This window comes from Lepidochelys kempii, chromosome 6 (assembly GCF_965140265.1).
Source record: "Lepidochelys kempii isolate rLepKem1 chromosome 6, rLepKem1.hap2, whole genome shotgun sequence".
In the NCBI taxonomy this organism is placed as follows: domain Eukaryota; kingdom Metazoa; phylum Chordata; order Testudines; family Cheloniidae; genus Lepidochelys; species Lepidochelys kempii.
In genome coordinates this window covers 114,539,566-114,562,782 of record NC_133261.1, presented here as the reverse complement: position 1 = coordinate 114,562,782, position 23,217 = coordinate 114,539,566, and the positions used below count along the sequence as shown (strand labels likewise).

The 23,217-nt window shown below is 40.7% G+C and overlaps 1 protein-coding gene across 1 annotated transcript in view; it reads right to left on the bottom strand.

Moving 5' to 3' along the window:
* TDRD9 (tudor domain containing 9) overlaps positions 1-23,217 on the bottom strand; it is a 151,152-nt gene that overhangs the window by 72,298 nt on the left and 55,637 nt on the right. The window contains exons 8-9 of the mRNA XM_073349793.1: positions 8,328-8,431; positions 6,386-6,444 (exon numbers count right to left, since the gene is read on the bottom strand). Coding sequence (XP_073205894.1) covers positions 6,386-6,444; positions 8,328-8,431 — 163 coding nt within the window. The remainder of the gene's footprint in view (positions 1-6,385; positions 6,445-8,327; positions 8,432-23,217) is intronic.

Genomic DNA, 23,217 nt, shown 5'->3' with positions numbered 1-23,217 from the left:
ATAAGGTTCACAAGAATGATGTTGAGATCCCATGCATGAGGAGGATTCTCTGACCAGTATGTATATATATAACAATGCCTTCAGGAATCTTGATATTGTGGGATGCGAGGAGATTGAGCAGGACTGAACAGGTGGATAGCAGGCAGAGATCATGGCAAGATCATGGAGATCTTTATGGAACTGAACGAAAGCTCAGAGTGTCTCAAATGCAGGAAGTAGACATGCATCTTTGGTATAGGAGCCTGTACTGGGTCACAAGCATGTTGGCCTGCCCAGACTGAAAAGTGCTCTTTTTGACAAAGTCCTTTTTGGGAAGGCCTGTGTTTACATAAGGATTTCTTGGACCTGGCATGAGCACTCAACAAGCCAACATCCAAGTCTGTCAGATGCAGTGATTTCACGGCTGGGTGCAGTACCTAATTTTGTTTCTGCATTATTATATCCAGACAGTCTGGAAGTGGAACGAGACGCTGAACAGCCATCTGGAGATGTGTATTAGCCAGAATTGTCTTGGCCAGTAAGGAGTTCTTAGGGTTAGTGTGGCTCTGTCCTGTCTCCTCTGGAAATCAGGAGAATTGGTAGCAAAGTCTACACAAGGCCTTGATTCCATGGTAGGATGAAAGTGTCCTGTAATGAACCTCTGGGCCACTTTGGTGGTGAACAAGTCTATTAAGAGAATTCCTCACAAATGAAATACTGGGTTGATAATAGACCTCCACAGTGATCACTTGTGACAGATCGTCGGCTCAAGAAGTCCACTAGATTGTTAGTGAACAGGAGCTAGCGAATAAACAGGAGCTAGTGATCAGACAGGAGTTTTGCAAGGGAGTTCTTCACGTGGAGGAGGAGGGACTACATGACCTTTGGGTGAGTTTGTTATGTGCCTGCTTCCCTGACGAGTCTCTGCTTCCCTGAAGTTTATAGTGTGGTCTCCTTGGTGGTCTGCATGCTGATCCTACCAGCCTGCTAGGCAAGACAGAGGACAAGTCCCAGCAAGACTCTAGCCTGCCATCCTTTAATCCCTAATTTCTTTAGACTCCCTTGACAAGGAGCTGGGGCTAACCCAGGGAGAACAGGGATTTTAAAAGCCAGCTCGAAAGCAACCAGAGGAGCAAGTGAACAGGGGAGTTTTGTGAGGGAGCACACATCCAGATACACCAAATAAACATTCGTTATACTTAGGCCAATATCCCCCAACCCCCAAAAACATACCCAAAGTACAAACAATACCTCTGCAAGAGTAAACATCATACAGGCGGGGGGGTCCAGCAGCTGGGGGATGGCTACCTAATTTATTGCACTGAATGCAGCATGTATGATTACCTGCCTTGTGGGCAGGTGGCATGCGTGCATATTCAGTGCAACCAGCTCATGGCCCTCAGGAATCGAGTATTGGCTCTTGAAACCAGAGTGGCTAAACTGAAGGGGCTAAGGAAGACAGAGATAAGCAGACAAGACTTTCTAGGACATAGCAGAGTGGTCCCTCCCCCAGTCTGACAACCTCTGTGCTGTTGAGGAGGATGAAAGTCTCGAGGAAGGAGAATATCAAGCTGGAGCAGAAGGAAAAAATCCCATAGTTGGGACCCTCCTTCCAGATGACATCAGAGTATCCTCTTGCACTCAGGATACCTCTCTGGGGGAGGGAACCTGTTATTAGGAAGAGACAGGTAATAGTAATGGAAGATTTGATTATTAGAAATACAGATAATTGGGTTTATGATGACCAGGAGAACCGCATGGTGAATTGTCTGCTGAGTGCAAAGGTTGAGGACCTCTTGACACATCTAGAAAAACTTACGTACAGTGCTGGGGAGGAGCTGGTGGTCATGGTACATATAGGTACCAATATTGTAGGGAAAAGCAGGAGAGAGGTCCTGTAGGGCAAATTTAGACTTCTATGTAAGAAATTAAAGTCCAGGACCTCCATGGTAGCATTCTTTGAAATGCTTCCAGTTACACAGGCAGAACTGCGGGGTCTCAATGCATGGATGAGACATTGGTTTATTAGGAACAGGGGAATCTTTTGGAAAAAGAGGAGCCTATACAAGAAGACTGGACACCACCTAAACTAAAATGGAACCAAATGCCTGGAATATAAGACTAAAAAAGTCACAGAGGAGTTTTTAAACTAAGGGTTGGGGGAAAGAGGACAGGTGAGGAGGAGCACATGGTTTGGACAGAGACATCCCTTAGGAAGGATTTATTAAAGGGGATAGAATCATAGGACTGGAAGGGACCTTGAGAGTCTTCTAGTCCAGTCCCCTGCGTGCAAAAAAGGACTAAATATTATCTAGACCATCCCCAACAGGTGATTGGAGATTTTTAAGAGCAGGTTAGACAATGACAGAGATTCCACAACCTCCCAAGGCAATTTATTCTAGTGATTAAATACCCTGACAGTTAGGAAGGTTTTCCTAATGTCCACCCTAACCCTTCCTTGCTGCAATTTAAGCCCATTGCTTCTTGTCCTATCCTCAGAGGTTAACGAGAACAATTTTTCTCCCTCCTCCTTGTAACAACCTTTTATGTACTTGAAAACGTATGTCCCCCCCTCAGTCTTCTCTTCTCCAGATTAAAACCCAATTATTTCAATCTTTTAATCTCACAGAACTGGGTGACTGGGCAACAAAATGGCAGATGAAATTCAGTGTTGATAAATGCAAAATAATGCACATTGGAAAACTTAATCCCAACTATAAATACAAAATGATGGGATCTAAATGAGCTGTTACCACTAAAGAAGCAGGTCTTGGAGTCATCATGGCTAGCTCTCTGAAAACATCTGCTCAGTGTGCAGCGGCAGTCATAAAGCTAACAGAATGTAGGAACCATTAGGGAAGGGATAAATAATAAGACAGAAAATATCATAATGCCTATATATAAATCCATGGTACACCCACACCTTAAAAACTCTGTACAGTTCTGGTTGCCCCTTCTCAGAAAAGATATATTGGAACTGAAAAAGGTACAAAGGCAACAAAAATGATTAGGGGTATGGAACAGCTTCCATATGAGGAGAGATTAAAAAGAGACTGTTCCAGAGGACATGCTTCCATGCTGATGACATTCATCAAGAAAATAACGTGTTAATTAAATTTGTGACTGAACTCCTTGGGGGAGAATTGTATATATTCTGCTCTGTAGTTTTACAAACATTCTGCCATATATTTCACGTTATGGTAGTATCAGATGACTGCAGATTTGACAAAACACAAAGAAGGTACCAGTGTAAGATTTCTAAAGATGTAGCTACAACATTCAACGCAAGGTTTAAGAATCTGAAGTGCCTTCCAAAATCTGAGAGGGACGAGGTCTGGAGCATGCTTTCAGAAGTGTTAAAAGAGCAACACTCCGATATGGAAACTACAGAACCCAAACTACCAAGAAGGAAAATCAACTTTGTTGGTGGCATCTGACTCAGATTATGAAAATGAACATGCATCACTCCACACTGCTCTGAAACATTATCGATCAGAACCCGTCATCAGCATGGAAGCATGTTCTCTGGAATGGTGACTGAAGCATGAAGGGGCATACAAATGTTTAGCAAGGTCAGCTCCCAGACTGCTGCGCTGGGCATCACAAAATGGGGAAGAGATGGCCAGCCCTCTGTGGAGATAGAGGTGGTTAGGGACTATTTAGAAAAGCTGGACGTGCACAAGTCCATGGGGCCGGACGAGTTGCATCAGAGAGTGCTGAAGGAATTGGCGCCTGTGATTGCAGAGCCATTGGCCATTATCTTTGAAAACTCGTGGCGAACCGGGGAAGTCCCGGATGACTGGAAAAAGGCTAATGTAGTGCCAATCTTTAAAAAAGGGATGAAGGAGGATCCTGCGAACTACAGGCCAGTCAGCCTCACTTCAGTCCCTGGAAAAATCATGGAGCAGGTCCTCAAAGAATCAATCCTGAAGCACTTGCATGAGAGGAAAGTGATCAGGAACAGCCAGCATGGATTCACCAAGGGAAGGTCATGCCTGACTAATCTAATCGCCTTTTATGATGAGATTACTGGTTCTGTGGATGAAGGGAAAGCAGTGGATGTATTGTTTCTAGACTTTAGCAAAGCTTTTGACACGGTCTCCCACAGTATTCTTGTCAGCAAGTTAAGGAAGTATGGGCTGGATGAATGCACTACAAGGTGGGTAGAAAGCTGGCTACATTGTCGGGCTCAACGGGTAGTGATCAATGGCTCCATATCTAGTTGGCAGCCGGTATCAAGTGGAGTGCCCCAAGGGTCGGTCCTGGGGCCGGTTTTGTTCAATATCTTCATAAATGATCTGGAGGATGGTGTGGATTGCACTCTCAGCAAATTTGCGGATGATACTAAACTGGGAGGAGTGGTAGATATGCTGGAGGGGAGGGATAGGATACAGAAAGACCTAGACAAATTGGAAGATTGGGCCAAAAGAAATCTGATGAGGTTCAATAAGGATAAGTGCAGGGTCCTGCACTTAGGACGGAAGAACCCAATGCACAGCTACAGACTAGGGACCGAATGGCTAGGCAGCAGTTCTGCGGAAAAGGACCTAGGGGTGACAGTGGACGAGAAGCTGGATATGAGTCAGCAGTGTGCCCTTGTTGCCAAGAAGGCCAATGGCATTTTGGGATGTATAAGTAGGGGCATAGCGAGCAGATCGAGGGACGTGATCGTTCCCCTCTATTTGACATTGGTGAGGCCTCATCTGGAGTACTGTGTCCAGTTTTGGGCCCCACACTACAAAAAGGATGTGGATAAATTGGAGAGAGTCCAGCGAAGGGCAACAAAAATGATTAGGGGACTGGAACACATGAGTTATGAGGAGAGGCTGAGGGAGCTGGGATTGTTTAGCCTGCAGAAGAGAAGAATGAGGGGGGATTTGATAGCTGCTTTCAACTACCTGAAAGGGGGTTCCAAAGAGGATGGCTCTAGACTGTTCTCAATGGTAGCAGATGACAGAACGAGGAGTAATGGTCTCAAGTTGCAGTGGGGAAGGTTTAGATTGGATATTAGGAAAAACTTTTTCACTAAGAGGGTGGTGAAACACTGGAATGCGTTACCTAGGGAGGTGGTAGAATCTCCTTCCTTAGATATTTTTAAGGTCAGGCTTGACAAAGCCCTGGCTGGGATGATTTAACTGGGAATTGGTCCTGCTTTGAGCAGGGGGTTGGACTAGATGACCTTCTGGGGTCCCTTCCAACCCTGATATTCTATGATTCTATATCTGGCACGTAAATGCCTTGCAACACAGGCTACAACAGTGCCATGCAAATGCCTGGTCTCACTTTCAGGTGACATTGTAAATAAGAAGCAGGCAACATTATCTCCTGCAAATGTAAACAAACGTGTTTGTCTTATGGATTGGCTGAACAAGAAGTAGGACTGAGTGGACTTGTAGGCTCTAAAGTTTTACACAAGTTTTATTTTTGAGTGCAGTTATGTAAAAAAAATTTTTCACATTTGCAAGTTGCACTTTCTTGATAAATAAATTGCACGACAGTACTTGTATGAGGTGAACTGAAAAATATTTATTTGTTAGAGTGAAAATATTAGTAAAAAATAATATTAAGTGAGCACGGTACACTTTGTATTCTGTGTCATAACTGAAATAAATATATTTGAAAATGTAGAAAACATCCAAAAATATTTAAATGAATGGTATTCTATTATTGTTTTACAGTGTGATTAATCGCAGTTTTAATCGCAATTATTTTTTTCATCTAGTGATTAATCGCAATTAATGTTTTTTAATTGTTTGACAGCCCTACACGAATTACTTGACACGTGGCTTTTGTTTGGTAGTAGTTACACAACTAGATTTGTACTTTTGGAAAGGTTAATTAGCAAGTTTAAGTTTTTTCAACTTAAATTGGTTCTTCAAAAAAACAATACAGCCTCTTGTTCATACATGAAATGCTGTGTGGTCCCTTACACATTTTTTATTGAATGCTTAAAATGAGCTAAGCAACATACAGAAAAAAAAAAAAAAAGTTTAACTCCTACTTCAAGGATCTAGATGAAGGCTGGATATGAGGCACTACTGACCATACTGTCATATGAAGGAGCTGTGTAATTATATAGAATGGAGAAACTGAATGCAGAATTTCAAATATGGTATGATTCAACATTTAACCCAGTAGCTGAAAATTTGTGAGGGGGAGGGAGTTGGTAACTTTATTTGAAAATGCTAAGGTTAGAATACAGTATTTTACAATGAAGGTCACTTTTTATTTGCTGCCATATTCATATAGGGTTGGGGGGGTAAAATGGAAGACTGATGTATGTTCTGATGCTTACGTTATCAATTAGAAGAGGAGCGATGTCAGAGAAAAAAAGCTGTCATTTCAATACCCGCTAACAAGCTTCATCCCCTCAGCGAAACCACAGCGAAAAAATGTCAGTACCCACCTGGCAGAAACACCAACACACTGCCACGCTCTGACACAAGGCCCAAATTTTTGTTCTCCCTAATATTAAAAATATATTTTAATTAATTTCACACTTTACTAACCTCACCCTATTATATTTATCTTGTAAGAGTAACAAAAGTGCACTTTTCCTATAAGCTGTGCTATTTAAGTTCATTGAAGAGACACGATACAAAACATTACCTAAAGCTATATTTTCCATAAAACATGTCGATAAATACTGAAAGCAAATCTGCTCCGTGGCCTTTAGAACTATGTCACATGTAAAAGTACTCCCGTTTCCCTTACAAAATTGTGTTATATAAAAAACTCTCTCTGAGTATCACTACTTGAGAATTAATACAGTATTAACTTCATTTTGTTAAAATTTGTGAAGCATAAACTCTATCCTTACTTTAAAAATATGCTATGTTAGATAGCTCTAACAAAATCTTTTCCTATTGTAAGTGGCATGTAATGGGAAGGAAAATTGCAAAGCTCTTTATGATGAGCTATAACTGAATAAGTTAGTTTTACAATAGCAAACAAACAGATTCCTTTCATAAGCACTAATAAGCTAAGCCATGACATGAACGGCTAGAGACATCACTCTGCGTAAGCCTGTGTGTGACAGAGACCAGAGGCCACAAATCAGTTTAATGTAATACAAAAATCTTACACTTGGTAGCAGTAACTTCATACTATTATAAAATATTTTGTAAATGTAGCATGAAAAATCACTATTCCCTTACTGTACATATAACAAATATTTTAATGATATCAATACCAGAAATGTTCATTTTCACTGGAATGTACTAATGTCTCTTCCTATTATGAGCAGTGCCCCTTTCTGAAATTAAAAACTACAATAATATATTAATATTGGTAATGAGAACGTTTTATATAGTACTTTTGCCTAGTATTCTAAAATATTCCAACAAAGCAGCACTATAGGAAGTATTCAGTTCTTCAGGAAAAAAAAGGAGAAAGATCAAAAATTCCTCATAATGAAAGTGATAAATGAGCACATACTTATCACATTAATATCCCCATCAAAATTTACATTTTATAGTGCAATCTGAAAGTTTAAGTTTCATGAGTTTTTTCCAAAACGTCAAAAGCTCACAAAACATTAAAAAAAGCTTTCAGTCTAAAAAGTGAAGTTATTTCTTCAATATATATTTATAAATTAGTGTAAAAAAAATCAGAACAAAGCATGACAGAAAAGTGTAGCTTTAAGTTGCTATTCAGCACTAGTCTGAGTTCTAGATTTTTTTTTACCACATTCTTGCAGATACTGAATACCAATTTACAAAATGCTATAGAGCAAGACAAATGAAATCGCCTTAATCTGTTCTACATTCTAACCTAATATGTACATAAGCATGAAAGTCTAAAAAATACAAACAAGAAAAGACATCAGCCTTCATTGGTTCTTATGTATTACACTTTCCTTCATTCCTTTGTTAATAAAACAAATCCGAGTTCTGGTTCTTTGTTTCATATAAAGCAGGGCTTTGGAGCTGTGCTCCAGCTCCAGGCAAAAACCTGCAGCTCCACTGCTCTGGAGCTGCTCCACGCTCCAGCTCCGGGCTCCGCTCCAAAGCCCTGATATAAATAACATTCAATTCCAGCCTGCAGCAAAAAGTCTATAAAGTTTTTAACTGACACAGCTTTAATGGTCACTTACACATTGTGCCCTGGAGAGTATTTTTAAAAATTCAAGAAATTCAATAAAAGCTAGAAGGAGTCTAAATACAATTAATCTGAGCAGAAATCAAGCCAATAAATCACCATTCAAGACAAAAGGAAGAAAAGTGCAAAAAAATTAAAGCCATGTCAGAATTCTAATAGAGGTACTGCAAAGAATCATATTCCCTAATTCGAGTTTCATTTCAACTGAGTCACAAGTTCTTCACAAACAGACCCGGAGTATATCTTACCCACTTTCCTTCATTTCCAACTCATCAAACAATTGAATCAGAGAGATTGCAACTTCATACATTTCTTTAGCGATCACAGGTTCATCAAAGATTTGAGGAGAAAGCTAGAGGGAGAGGAAAAAAACTTGATGTTAACATATTGACATTTAACACTAACGCTTTCAAGCCTAAATATTGTGAGTAGATTGCCAATCATTTTCACAGTCCAAAATTAAACTAGCACCTGACTTGAATTCTTTCAAGTTTTCTTGAATTTATTAAAACCATTCCAATAGAGAAGACACTAACGTCAATCTGAAGCTTTACAAGGAAATTAGTCTACTCAGAGGGATGAACTTTTGGCCCCCACAACTCATCTTATTTAATACATTATTTCTGGGGTACATCTATTTTTAAAAAAATACCAAGATGTTCCCTGTAACAGTTATCTACATAGGATAAGGACGATCAACTCCCAGCTTCCAGCAAAGTCTGCAGGTCATGACAGATAAGACTGAAGGATCCAAAAGGATGATGAAATGCATTGATTCACCCTCATACGAGGAGAGGAAGAATCCCTCTCAGAATTCCCATAGGAAGTGCAGTTCCACATGAGCAATACAGGACTGTGTTATGTTGTGCTGGCACCATCTAGCACTTAAAGCTATATTTCTTTTTACAGGAGTATTAGTGATCAGGACTTTTTTTTAATCTCCCCCCTTTTTTGCTGCAGTCTGCTGCAAAGGTCAGACTATAAATTAGTTATCTCAAAACAATCTAAGAGTGTTGATTTTTTACAAGTTAATTGCAGAGGCCTCTGAAAGACCTGTTCAAGTGGTAATTAAGAATCAGCAGGTAAGTAGACTCAGATTTGTGTTAGCTACTCAAGAGATCATCACCTCAAACCAAACCTATGTTGGCTCCACCTCCATAAGGTCACTGAGTGCTTTCCTTGCTCTTCCATGTCTGCTCATTTCATCACGGATACTCCTACATGTGGCATGCCTCCTAAAACCTGAATGCCAAGCCACACTCCCTCCTCTCCTTATTTAAATCCACTTTTAACCTTGCTTCTGTACTACCATCTACAACAATCGTTTACAACCTGTGGTCCACAGAGGGTCCTCAGACTATGTTTAAGATTTCCAAAGGGGTCTGCACCTCCATTTGAAATTTTTTTGATGTCCGCAAATGAAAAAAAGATTGAAAACCACTGATCTGCAAGAACTAGGATAATTTAAAAAGATACCAAAAAGCTGAAGTTCCATCTCATATCTGTAAAAATATATATGCCAGAACTGAGTCTCCATATGATCCTATTACTATAATCAGTTTCCTTCTTTATCTCTCTGTCCCTTATCCATCCAATACTTCTCATCTTTTAAAAAGGATCAAAGGAAGCTGTTTTTTTAAAATATGTATCCTAAGCAGCTATCATGTTTTGGTGTTGTGAAATAAGTAGGGCTGTCAAGCGATTAAAAAAATTCATGACAATTAATCACTGTTAAACAATAATAAATTACCATTTATTTAAATATTTTTGGATGTTTTCTACATTTTCAAATCTGTTGATCTCAGTTACAACACAGAGTACAAAATGTACTTTAGATTTATTTTTTATTACAAATATTTGCACTGTAAAAAAACAAAAAAAATAGTATTTTTCAATTCCCCCATTACAAGTACTGTAATACAATCTCTATCATGAAAGTTGAACCTACAAATGTAGAACTATGTAAAAAAAATTGCATTCAAAAATAAAACAATGTAAAACTTTAGAGCCTACAAGTCCACTCAGTCCTACTTCATGTTCAGCCAATCGCTCAGACAAACAAGTCTGTTTACATTTGTAGGAGATAATGCTGCCTGTTTCTTGTTTACATCACCTGAAAGTGAGAACAGGCATTCGCACGGTACCTGCATTGGAAGATATTTATGTGCCAGATTTGCTGAAGATTCACATGTCCCTTCATGCTTCAACCACCATCCCAGAGGACATGAGTCCATGATGATGATGGCTTCTGCTCGATAACAATCCAAAGCAGTGTGGACCAATGCATGTTCATTTTCATCATCGTGAGTCAGATGCCACCAGCAAAAGATTGATTTTCTTTTTTGGTGGTTGAGGTTCTGTAGTTTCTGCATCCAAGTGTTGCTCTTTTAAGACATCTGAAAGCATGCTCCACACCTCGTCCCTCTCAGATTTTGGAAGGCACATCAGATTCTTAACCTTGAGTCAAGTGCTGTCGCTATCTTTAGATATCTCACATTGGTACCTTCTTTGCATTTTGTCAAATCTGCAGTGAAAGTGTTCTTAAAATGAACAACATGTGCTGCGTCATCATCCGAGACTGCTATAACATGAAATATATGGCAGAATGTTCACCCAGAGAGTTCAGTCACAAATTTAATTAATGCGTTATTTTTTTAATGAGTATCATCAGCATGGAAGCATGTCCTCTGGAATGGTGGCCGAAGCATGAAGGGGCATACGAATGTTTAGCATACCTGGCACATAAATACCTTGCAATGCCAGTTACAAAAGTGCCAAGTGAACGTCTGTTCTCACTTTCTGGTGACATTGTAAATAAGAAGCGGGCAGCATTATCTCCTGTAAATGTAAACGAACTTGTTTGTCTTAGCAGTTTTGGCTGAACAAGAAGTAGGACTGGGTGGACTTGTAGGCTCTAAACTTTTACATTATTTTGTTTTTGAGTGCAGGTATGTAACAAAAAAAAATCTACATTTGTAAGTTGCACTTTCACGACAAAGATTGCACTACAGTACTTGTATGAGGTGAATTGAAAAATAATATTTCTTTTGTTTATCATTTTTACAGTGAACTACCCCTAAATTCTGTACTCTCAGCTTTTTCACTGGCCACATGCAATCATACATCCTAGCCTAGTAGTGCAATTTGCCCCAGGACTCTGCTTTCAAAGCACATTCACTCAATCTTGAGCCTCCACAACCATCTCTGTCTGGCTCACTCATGGCTTTTCTGATTGAAATGCTTCATTAGACATTTGTCCAACTTTTCACATTGTCAAAGTCACTTAACACATCCCTGAAAAAAATGGGAGGTTTGAGTGTCTCTTTTGCACAGTCTCTTCCTTCTTATGAACTTTGTGTCCCCTGAAACTTATGCTCCAAGGCACACTGTATTCTCTCTCCAGTTACCAGACCCATCCAGTTTTGTTTATTTGGTCAGCAAATGTTCCTCACTATTCAACTTCCTTTACCAGCTGCTTAACACTCTCAAGCAGTGCTTTGTCATTATGAACATGTGCAGCCTATGTAGGCACACCCATAGTGACAAAGCACTGCTAAGAGTGTTAAGCAGCTGTCAAAGGAAGTTGAATAGTGAAGAGGAATATTTCCTGAGCGTATAAACAAAACTGACTAGGTCTGGTCAGTGGAGAGAGAGAACAGTGTGCTTTGGCACATGAGCTTGTAGGCATTCCCAAGCCAGTTTTGATCTAGCTTAACAGTTCTCAAACTGTGGGTCAGGACCCCAATGTGAGTCGTGACCCCACTTTAATGGGGTCATCAAGGCTGGCGGTAAACTTGCTAGGGCCCAGGGATGAAGTCGAAGCCCAAGCCCCCCAGGGCTAAAGCTGGGGCTTGGGGTTCAGTCCCCTCGCCTTGGGCTGAAGTCAGGGTTCAGGCTCAGGCTTCAGTCCCCCATGCCAGGGTTGTGTAGTAATTTTTGTTGTCAAAAGGGGGTCACAGTGCAATGAAGTTTGAGAACTACTGATCAACTACATCACAGCTAACTCAAGTAAGTAACAACAGTGTAGCAATGGCAGCAGCTAGCCATTCAAGTATGTATCCAGGGTCCTGAGTAGGGTTATATTCAGGAGGCTGGTTCATGCGCTTCTGTCCCTGCTGCCATGGATAACTGCTATTGTCACTCAAGTTAGCAGTGATCTAGCCAGATAAAATGTAGGTCAGGTATCCCTACAGGAGCTGCAACTGCATCTCCTGACTGCAAACCACACATATCCTGAATTACAGCCTCATCTATGCTTGAACTTCTCTGCTTGTTGTTACCACCAGTTCAGCTATTCCAATAGTAGTATCAGTGGGAATGCTAGAGAAGACAAGGAACTGGCATTTTAAGCATTGCATCCTCTAAACCTGGATTACGTGACGCTGATTAAAATGCAGTATCCATCATGAAACCCTGTCTGCATAAGCACACCCACTGTGGCTGCCACTGGGAGAGAAAGACCAGTTACAGCAATGGTGGGATAAGTTAGAGAAAAAGCTAATGTTAAGTGAAGCCAAAATACAGTAACAAGGCACTGCTGGAGAGTCTTAAGAAACTGGCAGTGGAAGTTGAGAGACGGAGGAATATTTGGTGAGCATATAAACAAAACTTGGATAGTCTGAGTGTAGAGAATAGAGTAAGAATATATTTATCACTTGTCCACATTCTACTTCACTTCTACTGCCATAAAACTAGGATTATTAAAAAAAAATTCAGACTGAACAATTACATCAGGACACAAGCAAATGCCGTATGAACTTTCTATTATTCAACAAGTTCACTTGATGTGAATGCTGTAACTAGGACTTGAATAATTTAACTTTTCCATTGATGTTTAATTAGCTTCTTGAAATGTAGGGGGTATAGTGATTTTTTTTTTAAATCAATTTAATTTCAAGGGCTTTGGTGTGAAGTTGTACCTTTCTTAGTGTACTTTATGTTCAGTGAGGACTTGCTCTCCCCTGGCTGCTTGAGTCTAAGATAATGCCTTTTGAATTATCTCTGATTGAACATCTTTCAAATTTCTCTTTTCACTTTGTTAGAGCTACTGTAGCTCCCTTTGCTATTCCTCAACATGACAAGACTGCCGCACAGCCCATAAAAAGGTAACAATGTGACAAAGAATAAAATCCATAAGTACTAACATAGCTTTTTGAAGTAACCCATCAAAAAACAGACCTGATTTTGATATATACACTTCACTTGTATCTGGATTCCAGAAATTCAATCCAACACACACAAGAGTCACCCCCATAAAAAGTAGTAAGAAGGGTCTTCATTATTTTACTTTTGCCAAATACAGTTTCTCACACAAACCTTCAAGTGACAAAACTTCCATTGCAAATAATGTACACAACATTTTTCAAAGGAAACATGCTAATTCTTAAAAGTTACTCATTAGAAACAAGGAAGAACAAAGGCGGGTGGCAGTGCACGCTTTGTAGTGTCCAGCTGCTTACAAAATGCACTGCAACACTCCCGCTAACATCTCAAAACAGTAAAAAACAAACAAACGAAAAATCTTAACAGTACAAGATTGAAAGAAGCCACTATGTGCCACTGATGTGGCATGAAGACTACATGTCTACACTTCAAGTAAGGGGTGAGATTTCCAGCTCTTGTAGACATAGCATGCTAAAGGTGGTAGTAAAGCTGGAGCAGCACAGGGAGGAGAGAGCATCTGCACAGGCTAGTTTAATCAAGTATGTGTCCATGGGGTCCAGGTGGGTTTGTATTCAGGCCAGCTAGCCCATGCCACCACTTACCACTGCCTGTGTTATCATGGCTACACTAGTTCAACAAGAGCTAGAGTAAGCATGACTACATGAGCCAGGAATCACAACCCTAGTTCCAAATGTAGAAGTAGCCTTAGATCATGAGGAGGGATCTGGGAAACACAGAAGTGAACTGATAGGGAACGCTTGCCCTGTTTAAAAAGGAACTGCCTGGAACATTTAGAGGATAGTGTTTATGCTCTGCATGGGCCCTGGCTTATTTATTGCCCACTGCCATCTAAGGTAAAAAAATCTTTGCGAGGAGTTCCACTGGCCTAGTACCAATGACCTAACACCCAGGAACAAAAGTCCTCGCAGAGTCAATCTTTGGACTGTGACGTTCCCCTCTGGTGTTATCCGGACCGGTGATCTGCTAGGTCACTCCCATCCTGGACTCTGGGAGCCAGCCTTACCCTGCTCTGCTGTGAGAACCCCCACCCCGGGCTGTTCACACACAGCCTCTGGCTTGTAAGCTGCTCCCTAGATAGTGCAACCAAATTACACTAGCCAATATTTCCTGTCCCAGACACAACCCTAGGAACCTCCGTCTTGCAGTATCCAGTTATGCCCGTTGGACACTGCAAGCTTATATGAATTAATCAGTTTAACAAAGAAATTGATATGCACCAGGCTTGTTATCCCAAGGGGAGTCTCCGACATGCTTCAAATCAAACACACTGCTAAGGTACAATAAACAAACAGATTTATGAACTACAAAGATAGATTTTAAGTGATTATAAGTCAAAGCACGATAAGTTGGATATAGTCAAATGAAATAAAAGCAAAACGCATTCTAAGCTGATCTTAACACTTTCAGTACCCTTACAAAACTTAGATGTTTCTCACCACAGGCTGGCTGGTTGCCCTTCAGCCAGGCTCTCCCCTTTGATCAGCACTTCAGTCACTGCGTGGTGACCTCTGTAAATGGAGGTGGAAGAGAAGAAGAGCATGGCAAGTGTCCCTCCCTTTTATCATGTTCTTTCTTCCCTCTTGGCTTTGCCTCCCCCCTTCAGAGTCAGGTGAGCATTACCTCATCACAGTCCCAAACTGACCAAAGGAAGGGGGGTGACTCATTCGAGAGTCCAACAGATCCTTCGTTGTTGCCTAAGCGAGTGTCCTTTGTTCCTGCGAGGCTTGGCTGGGTTTGTTCCATACATGCCCTGATGAGGTGTGAACTGCCCCTCTGCTCTTGAAAAGTTTTTGCCTGGGCTTGCTTTAAGCCATGAGGACACATTTTCAGCCTCATAACTGTAGACATGAAATTACAGCCTATAACTTTACCATAACAACAATGCTCAGTACATCATGAGCCTTCCAAAGATACCCAACATGACAAACTTTGCATTAGATACCACACAATCATATTATAAGGATGAATATGGGGGTGTCGGGTGTTCCCATGAGGTACAGAATGTCGCAGTAGTGTTTATGCTCTGCACAGGCACTGGCTTATTTATTGCCCACTGCCATCTAAGGTAAAAAAATCTTTGCGAGCAGAAGGAGTTCCACTGGCCTAGTACCAATGACCTAATACCCAGGAACAAAAGTCCTTGCAGAGTCAAACTTTGGAGAGACTGTTACTATACATAAGAATGGAACTGTAATTCAGCATCTTGAATATATTAATATTCCAAATGTTCCAGGAGGGCTGTAAGTTAACCTTTAGAAGTTTGTGCTTACATCAATTCCTTTCTTCTTTTTCCCCATCACACCCTGCAGTTTATCAATCTCCTGAAGCTGATATGCAAGCACATATGATCAATAAAATAACAGTCCAGTTAAATACACAGTAAACAGCTAACAAATTTATAAAATACTTGAACATGCCAACAGAATGGAAAAATACTTCCCTCAGGAAATTAAACTAAATCATGACTTATGCTTTCCTACAGTCATGAATGACCAGCATCACCTCTGTATGACCTCTCACAACTGGGAAACACAAGCACATATTATGAAGAAGTGACTTCCCTTTCTCCTCCAGAAGAAAAGTGATAGAAGAAGATGATGTATACATCAGATCCAAGAGCATACACCTATCCAAAGCATAAGAGCTATTATAAGCAGGGACAGGATAGAGGTACTCAAAATACTGAACAATATAAAGATGGTCAACTGGGCCCGCTTATTCACCCTCCCAGGATACAAGAACAAGGGAACATTTAATGAATTTGAAAAGATGTTTACACAGAATTTGATTAAAGGAAATAAGTATATGTATATATCATTTTTTAAAACACACACACACACACACACACACACACACCAATCTGTGGAACTCATTGTCAAAGTATCATTCAAACAATGAGCTTAACTGGATTCAAAAAAGGATTAGACATTTATCCAGATAATAGGAACAGCCACTGTTACATTAGAGGTTGGTTTTTTTTTTTTAAAACAAAGAAATATAAAGCCTCATATTTCAGGGCATACGCAAACAAGTAACAGATGGGGGTTTTAGGAAACCAATGTGGACTGATTTAAATCAAGGATGTGATTTAAGTCATCCTATTTTTTTAAATTATTGATTTTAAATCAAGTTGAGGCTTTGTAAAATTAATTTGAAGATTTATGTTACTGCAATTTCAGATTAAAACTTATAATGAATTAAATTATAAGTGCTGTGCTGATAAATGAAGTTACTCATAGGACTAACGTGAAGTGTAGCATCAGGAGCTAAAGTTGTATTTATTAAAATCATAAATTGTGTAACTTCAAAAGAGAATTGCTTTAATGTTATTTAGGCTTTCAATCCATTAAGAAAATTACTGCACATTTTATACACTCAGACCAAAATTTGCAAAAACAGGAGCCTAAGGCTCCTAACTCCAAATTTAGGCACCTATGGATGGGATTTTCAAGAGCAACTGGCAACTTCTCTTTAGTATCTGGTACTTGTCACTGTCAGAAGTACAATAATGTAATAGATGGACTTCTGTTGTGGTATGGCAGTACTAATGTTACAGTACATCATGTTGATGTCTCAAAACATACACTTGCATTTTTATTTGTCTATCAAAGCTTCCAGTTCTCTTCTCTCCATAAGCCTTTCCTTTGCCCACCCTCTTAATAAACATTGCCACCTATAACCTAAAGGTAATTTCCAAGCCTGTATTTCTCAAAAAGCTGTGCAATGAGGCCAGTTAACTACAACTTCACAATTCCTTTCCTATTTTAATCTTGCTCGTATAAAAACCAAGAGGTTTTGTGTGTGCTTTTGAGTAGCCCTAAGGTACAAATACAACTGCCTGTACCATTATGTTTGTTCCTCCCTACTAAGCAAAGAATGGCTGTAGCCAAGAGGAAAAAAGAGCAGAACAGTAAGAAATAAACAAAGTCGGGAGAATTAAAGATGAAAGGCCATGTGCGATATGGGGAGTAATCAAAATGCTTTAAAAAAAATTATCTATCTTAAGTAGCTGCCCCCTGTTCACGATCTTTGGATTGAAATGTGTAGTAACTGACCTATAAATTGCCACAATTTTGATAAATGCAACTTGATAGACAGACTTCTCTGTGAACTTCCCAGTTATCTTTTTGTTGCCACCTATCATCAAGAATCTTTCAAAGACATCAGAAATTACATAATCTCTTCCATGCTGTCCATCTGAGCCAACATGTCACTGCTAAATATATGAATGCTGACAGGACATTGTTATAATACATTTCTTGCAGGCTTTTTCTGATGCATTGGAACTTTGATGGCTGCAGGAATCTATTAGTTTCTTTGGTAGTCACTATGCTCAGGAGAAAAACATCTGACTAATTTAGTCAATTAAATCTTTCTTTTAACTCTCTTACAAACTGTCTGGTCCTTTCTTTTTTCTATAGGCTTTATCCTTTGATATGGTAGAAACTGTAACGAAACAGATATATTATAGTTTTATTAATTCGTCAATTTTCTGCAGTGTGTGTCACTCGATGGGCATTATATGAATAGCTTCAGTTAATCAAGTCTGGTTGACAGTTTCCACATCCTAGTTATTTTTAGAATGGCTATGCCTGTAGTAAGGTCCAACCCAGGGGTGGCCAAACTATGGCTCGCGAGCCGCATGTGGCTCTTGTACAGTTAAAGTGCAGCTCGCAGAGCTCTCCACGTACCCCCTCCATTCTCTACCTACCAGACTTGGGGGTGGGGGGAGGGGCTTGGGACCCCTGCCTTGCAGCAGGGTCGGGGGTAGGGGCTTCTGTAGGAGTGGGGCTTCAGCCCTGAGCCCTGGCAGGTGCCTCCCCCAGGGCAGAAACCCCAAACTCCAGCATGCACACCCCAGCTCTCGAACTTCTGAAGACTGCCATATGTGGCTCAGAGGGTCAGTAAGTTTGGCCACCCCGGTCTAGGCCATCACTGTACTGAGGTCCAGAAACAGGTTTTCCATTTTATCCCAAATAGCTTGTTAACTTATGTTTTCTATTCTCATCTCACACCATGCCACTATAAATTAATGCAATCACATTAAACAGGACACTCAAGTATAAGTTTCCTTACAAATGTTTCAACAAAGCCTTGTATCACAATGCAGCACTCAGAATAATCTCAATGTGTGTCCAATATCATCGCTTTTCTGTCACTCAAAGATTCACAGGCAGACCTGGTACAGCCCAGAGGGCTTCACTAGGATTGTTATTGATCATGTCCTTGTTAACAAATTACTGGCAGTCAATAGTCATGGATGTCTGAGTTTGCAGAGGTGCTGAACTTGACACCAAACATCAGCTTCTGCTGACAAAAGTGCGCCTTCCACTTCTATGACAGCCAGCTAATTAGTCCAATTCAATCAAAAGCTCTTATTAGAGCTGAGCTCTCAGACAGCTTTCCATTTGAACGGCTTAAAACTGCCGAAGCATTAGAGACTTAAGCCTCACTTCCTCTGTCATCTGATGAGGAACAGCATTACTGTAATTGAAGTCATAAGTGCTGACTGCTGCCAGCTCAGTCCTGAGCCACAGCTCTTCAAATATATATGGATCAAGGAGGACAGAGACACCCATTGCAGTTTGGGATAAGAAAAGAAGCAAGGCTACAATTCAAGTGTTTAAAGACACGTTTGTCAAGAGCAAAAAGCAAAGGCCAAATGGATTAGACTTTGGAATGTCATCAAGTCATTGTGTAAGAAAAGATATGGAATCCTGGGGGTCGACTCAAGAAGCCAGTTTAGAATATGCTGCCACCAGGCACAATCTCTGCAGCCCTTATTCAATGCTGACGTGTTTGCGAGCAGAGACAGCACCAGCTTGTCCAGTAAAGAATTGGGATGGCAGCATCAGCCAGAGTCTACAAGATCAGTTGCACAGATGGGAAGATCATTTCAAAAAACACTCCTCAATTGTCTGTTACTTGCAGTCCCTCTTCCATTTGAAATGGGGCAGGAAGTTCCAGCAGATACCTTCCTTCAACCAAGTGGATCGCACTCCATAAACTGAAGTCTGTGAAGGCACCAGGGGTTTGTAACTTTACCCCTAAGCTGATTAACAAAGGTGACAGTATTGTTCTACCATTGCTACATCGATTCTTCCAAGCCATCTGGGCCACAAATATAATCCTCAACGACTGGAAGGAATTTGTTATTCTGCCTCTGTTTGAAAAGGCTGATAAGCCCAAATGTAGCAACTACAGAGGTACTAAGCTTTTGTCAGTCCCAGAGAAGCTCTTGGCTTTTGTGTTAATGTCTCAAATCAATGATGCACTTCATGGCAAAGACTGGGATATTCACTGCAGCTTTAGATCTCATTTCACAGATCTTTACCTTAAGACAGCTTTTTGAGAAGATGGATTAATTAAATAAACCTCACAAAGCACTTTTAGAGAGTTCCATCAGGCCTTTGATTCAGTGCATTGAGCAAGTTCCAGGGTCTGATGAGGTGACACAGTGTCCCTGAGAAGACAGTATCATTGACAAAAGAGGTCAGCTGTGTTCCATTCAATAGCTGATCCATAGCATGGTTTCCTATTTCCAAATGAGCTCAAGAAGGCTGTGTTTTGTCACCATAGTTGTTCAATATGAGCACTGTAGCTGATGGGTAAGTTTGAGGATGCAGTTGTTGGTGGCGCTGAGCTGACCACACTCTGCTTTAAGATCTTGCATATGCCAATAACATTGTCTTGTTGGCTCGGTTTGGTGAATCACTGATATTGATGGCTGATCTGGACAGGCAAGAAGCACAGTGCAATGGTCTGTTTAGTAATCAAGATAAAACTAAGTCCCAAGCCATTACCATCAAGCAACCTTCAACTTCAGATTTAATACCGAGCTGGTTGCACTTCTTTGAACAGGATACTGAGCAAGTGGCAACTGCCAAATACCTTTTAGGTGCCATAGGCAAGGCTTAAGGATGCTCAAAAGGTGTGGGCACTTGTACAGCAGTGGATGCTGCCATGTTTCAGGCCCTTCAGTGGCCTCCACGGAGGTGTAATGACATCTAGCTTGCTATGAACCTGTGGATCTACAAAATAAGAATTATACCAACTTGGTATACTAGTGAAACAGGTGATGAGGAAAGCAGAAGAACACCAAGTGGATGTTTTCGACTCAATTGCTCTATATTAAGTAGCAGGACAAAATCAGTAATGGAGAATGTTCACAGCTGAACCCAGCAACTGCCTCCATCAGAACTGGTTCAGTTTCATAGGCTTTGTGGGAATGGACATTAATAGGAAGGTGAATACAATATAAAGTGTTTCTCAAGGAATGCCACTACATGGCTGGTGATCGCATTGCCACCAAAAACTTCAGTGGCGTAATAAGATTGCCAAAGATGGACATAAACGGAACCACCAGCCAGACCACCTTAAGGACCTTGCTACAGATTGATCTGGCTGGCACTTGATCTGCAAGGCGACTACATCCCTTCGGGATTTGTGATGATGGCGACGATGTGTGCTAACACCATTCCAAAGCAAATGAGATGTACCATGCCTGTAGGAACTTAAAATCTAATTATGAATGATGCAACAGGTTAGAAAAAACACACACTGGGCTGCAGATGGATATGGAAGGACAAGTGACTACTAAGGTTTGTGGCACTTGATTCTGCTTATCAGAAATGTTTAATAAATTTGTATGGTTAATTATCCTCCTCCCATATCAACACCTTTTCTGCTATAAGCTGGAGGGTTCATCAGTTTAAAGTGACAGAGGAAGAAAGAGACCTGATTTGTTGGTTGATCACAAGATGACTATGAGCCACCAATGTGAGGTGGCTGCGAAAAAGGCAAATGCAATTCTAAGATGTATTAAATAAGACATTTCCAGTAGAGATAGAGTATTAATTCCATGGTACAAGGCACTGGTTAGACCTCATCCGGAATACTGTGTACAATTGTGGTCACCCATGTTCAAAAAAGATGAAATCAAACTGGAACTAGGACACAGAAGATCTACTAGGATGACCAGAGGAATAGAGAGCCTATCTCATGAGAGGAGACTAAAATCTTGGCTTATTTAGCCTAGCAAAACAAAGGCTAAGAAGCGATAGGATTGCTCTCTCTAAATACATCAGGGATAAATACCGGGCATGGGTGAAGAGTAATTTAAGCTCAAGGACAATGCTGGCACATGAACAAATGGGTATAAACTGGTCATGAGTAAATTTAGGCTGGAAATCAGAATAAGGTTTCTAACCATCAGAGTAGTGAAGTTCTGAAACAGACTCCCAATAGGCATTGTGGGGACAAACAACTTAATCCCTTTTTAACGGAGCTTGAGAATGAGTGGGACTGTATAATGAAGTTGCTTCTGGTAGTGGGGGCAGGGCTCAGCACCTGGGGGTCTCTTCCAGTTCATGTCTTATGTTCCTAAAAGCTCATGCTTCAGAGTTTCACCAAGTTACCTGCAGGGATCAGGAAAGGAATTCCCCCCTTCCCCAATGCATTCTGGGTTGGGGTTTATTTATCTCCTTCCTCTGAAGCATCAGAGATGTCCACAGCTATAAGGGGGACACTGGATGTGGTGGGCCAGGATTCTGAGGTGGTACAGAGCATTCTCTCTCTCAGGTGTTTGGCTGGCTGGCTGCCTGCTTCTTGCTCAGATGCTCAGGGTCTGACCACCATGGTGAAGTCAGAAAGGCATATTTCCCCCAGGGCAGATTAGCAATGACCTTGGGGTTTCTCCACCTTCTGCTGAATGAAGCACAGTCACTTGCTTAGCTCATCTGGGTACATCTCAATCAATTTCTTATTAATTCAGGAGCCTGAGGCACTGGTGTACTACCTTCCCTTCTATTCTCTGCATGTAGTACATTATACTTTAATCTCCTGAGGGCTGTAATGCTTTGGTCTAATTTCAGTTGTTGGTTTAGCATTTGGGTGCTGGGTGGTATTGGTGGCCTCTGATGTACATGAGGTCAGACTAAATAATCTGGCCTTAAACTCTGATGTCACAACAACATAATAAAGCCCTCACCCTTTGCTTGACACAACCCAATTTGCATCACTTGAGAACTATTGAAACTCCTTTAAATAATCAGGAGGCAAAAATTTTGGTAAATTCTATTCAGATTTTTCCTCTTGCACTACAATCCCTTCTTTTTAAAAAAAAAAAAAAAAACACCACACACCACAGATCTGCTTGGATAAGATCTGTACGAATAATTAACCTGTCATTTCCCAAGTTACATTATGGGATCTGTGCAAGACCATAAAGCAGCAAAAAACCACCTTCCCCAGAATAAAAATCTGTTACAAATCAACAGATCTTGCCATAAATTAATATTGCTGGGGGAGGGGGAGGGGAGTGTCAAATGAATGTTACTTTTTATTAAGCTGCCAGTTGAATCTTCGTGGCTTCAATACCTCTTTAAGGAGTTATAAATTTGAAATAAAAAGCCTCTATTTCCTGAATAGATACATTTATGGCTGTTCTAGTATCTGAGCCCACATTTTAGAAAGGAGGTTCAGTTATCTGTATATAATTCACTCATGTACTATCAATGTCCATCGGTGATCTTCCTGAAAACACCATCCTAACCACTATGGCTGTAGAAGCCCTCTACACCAACATTCCACAAAAAGATGGACTACAAGCCGTCAGGAATAGTATCCCCAATAATGTCACAGCAAACCTGGTGGCTGAACTTTGTAACTTTGTCCTCACCCATAACTATTTCACATTTGGGGACAATGTATACCTTCAACTCAGCGGCACTGCTATGGGTACCCGCATGGCTCCACAGTATGCCAACATTTTTATGGTTGACTTAGAACTCAGCTCTCATCCCCGAATGCCCCTACTCTACTTGCGCTACATCAATGACATCTTCATCATCTGGACTCATGGAAAAGAAACCCTTGAGGAATTCCACCATGATTTCAACAATTTCCATCCCACCATCAACCTCAGCCTGGACCAGTCCACACAAGAGATCCACT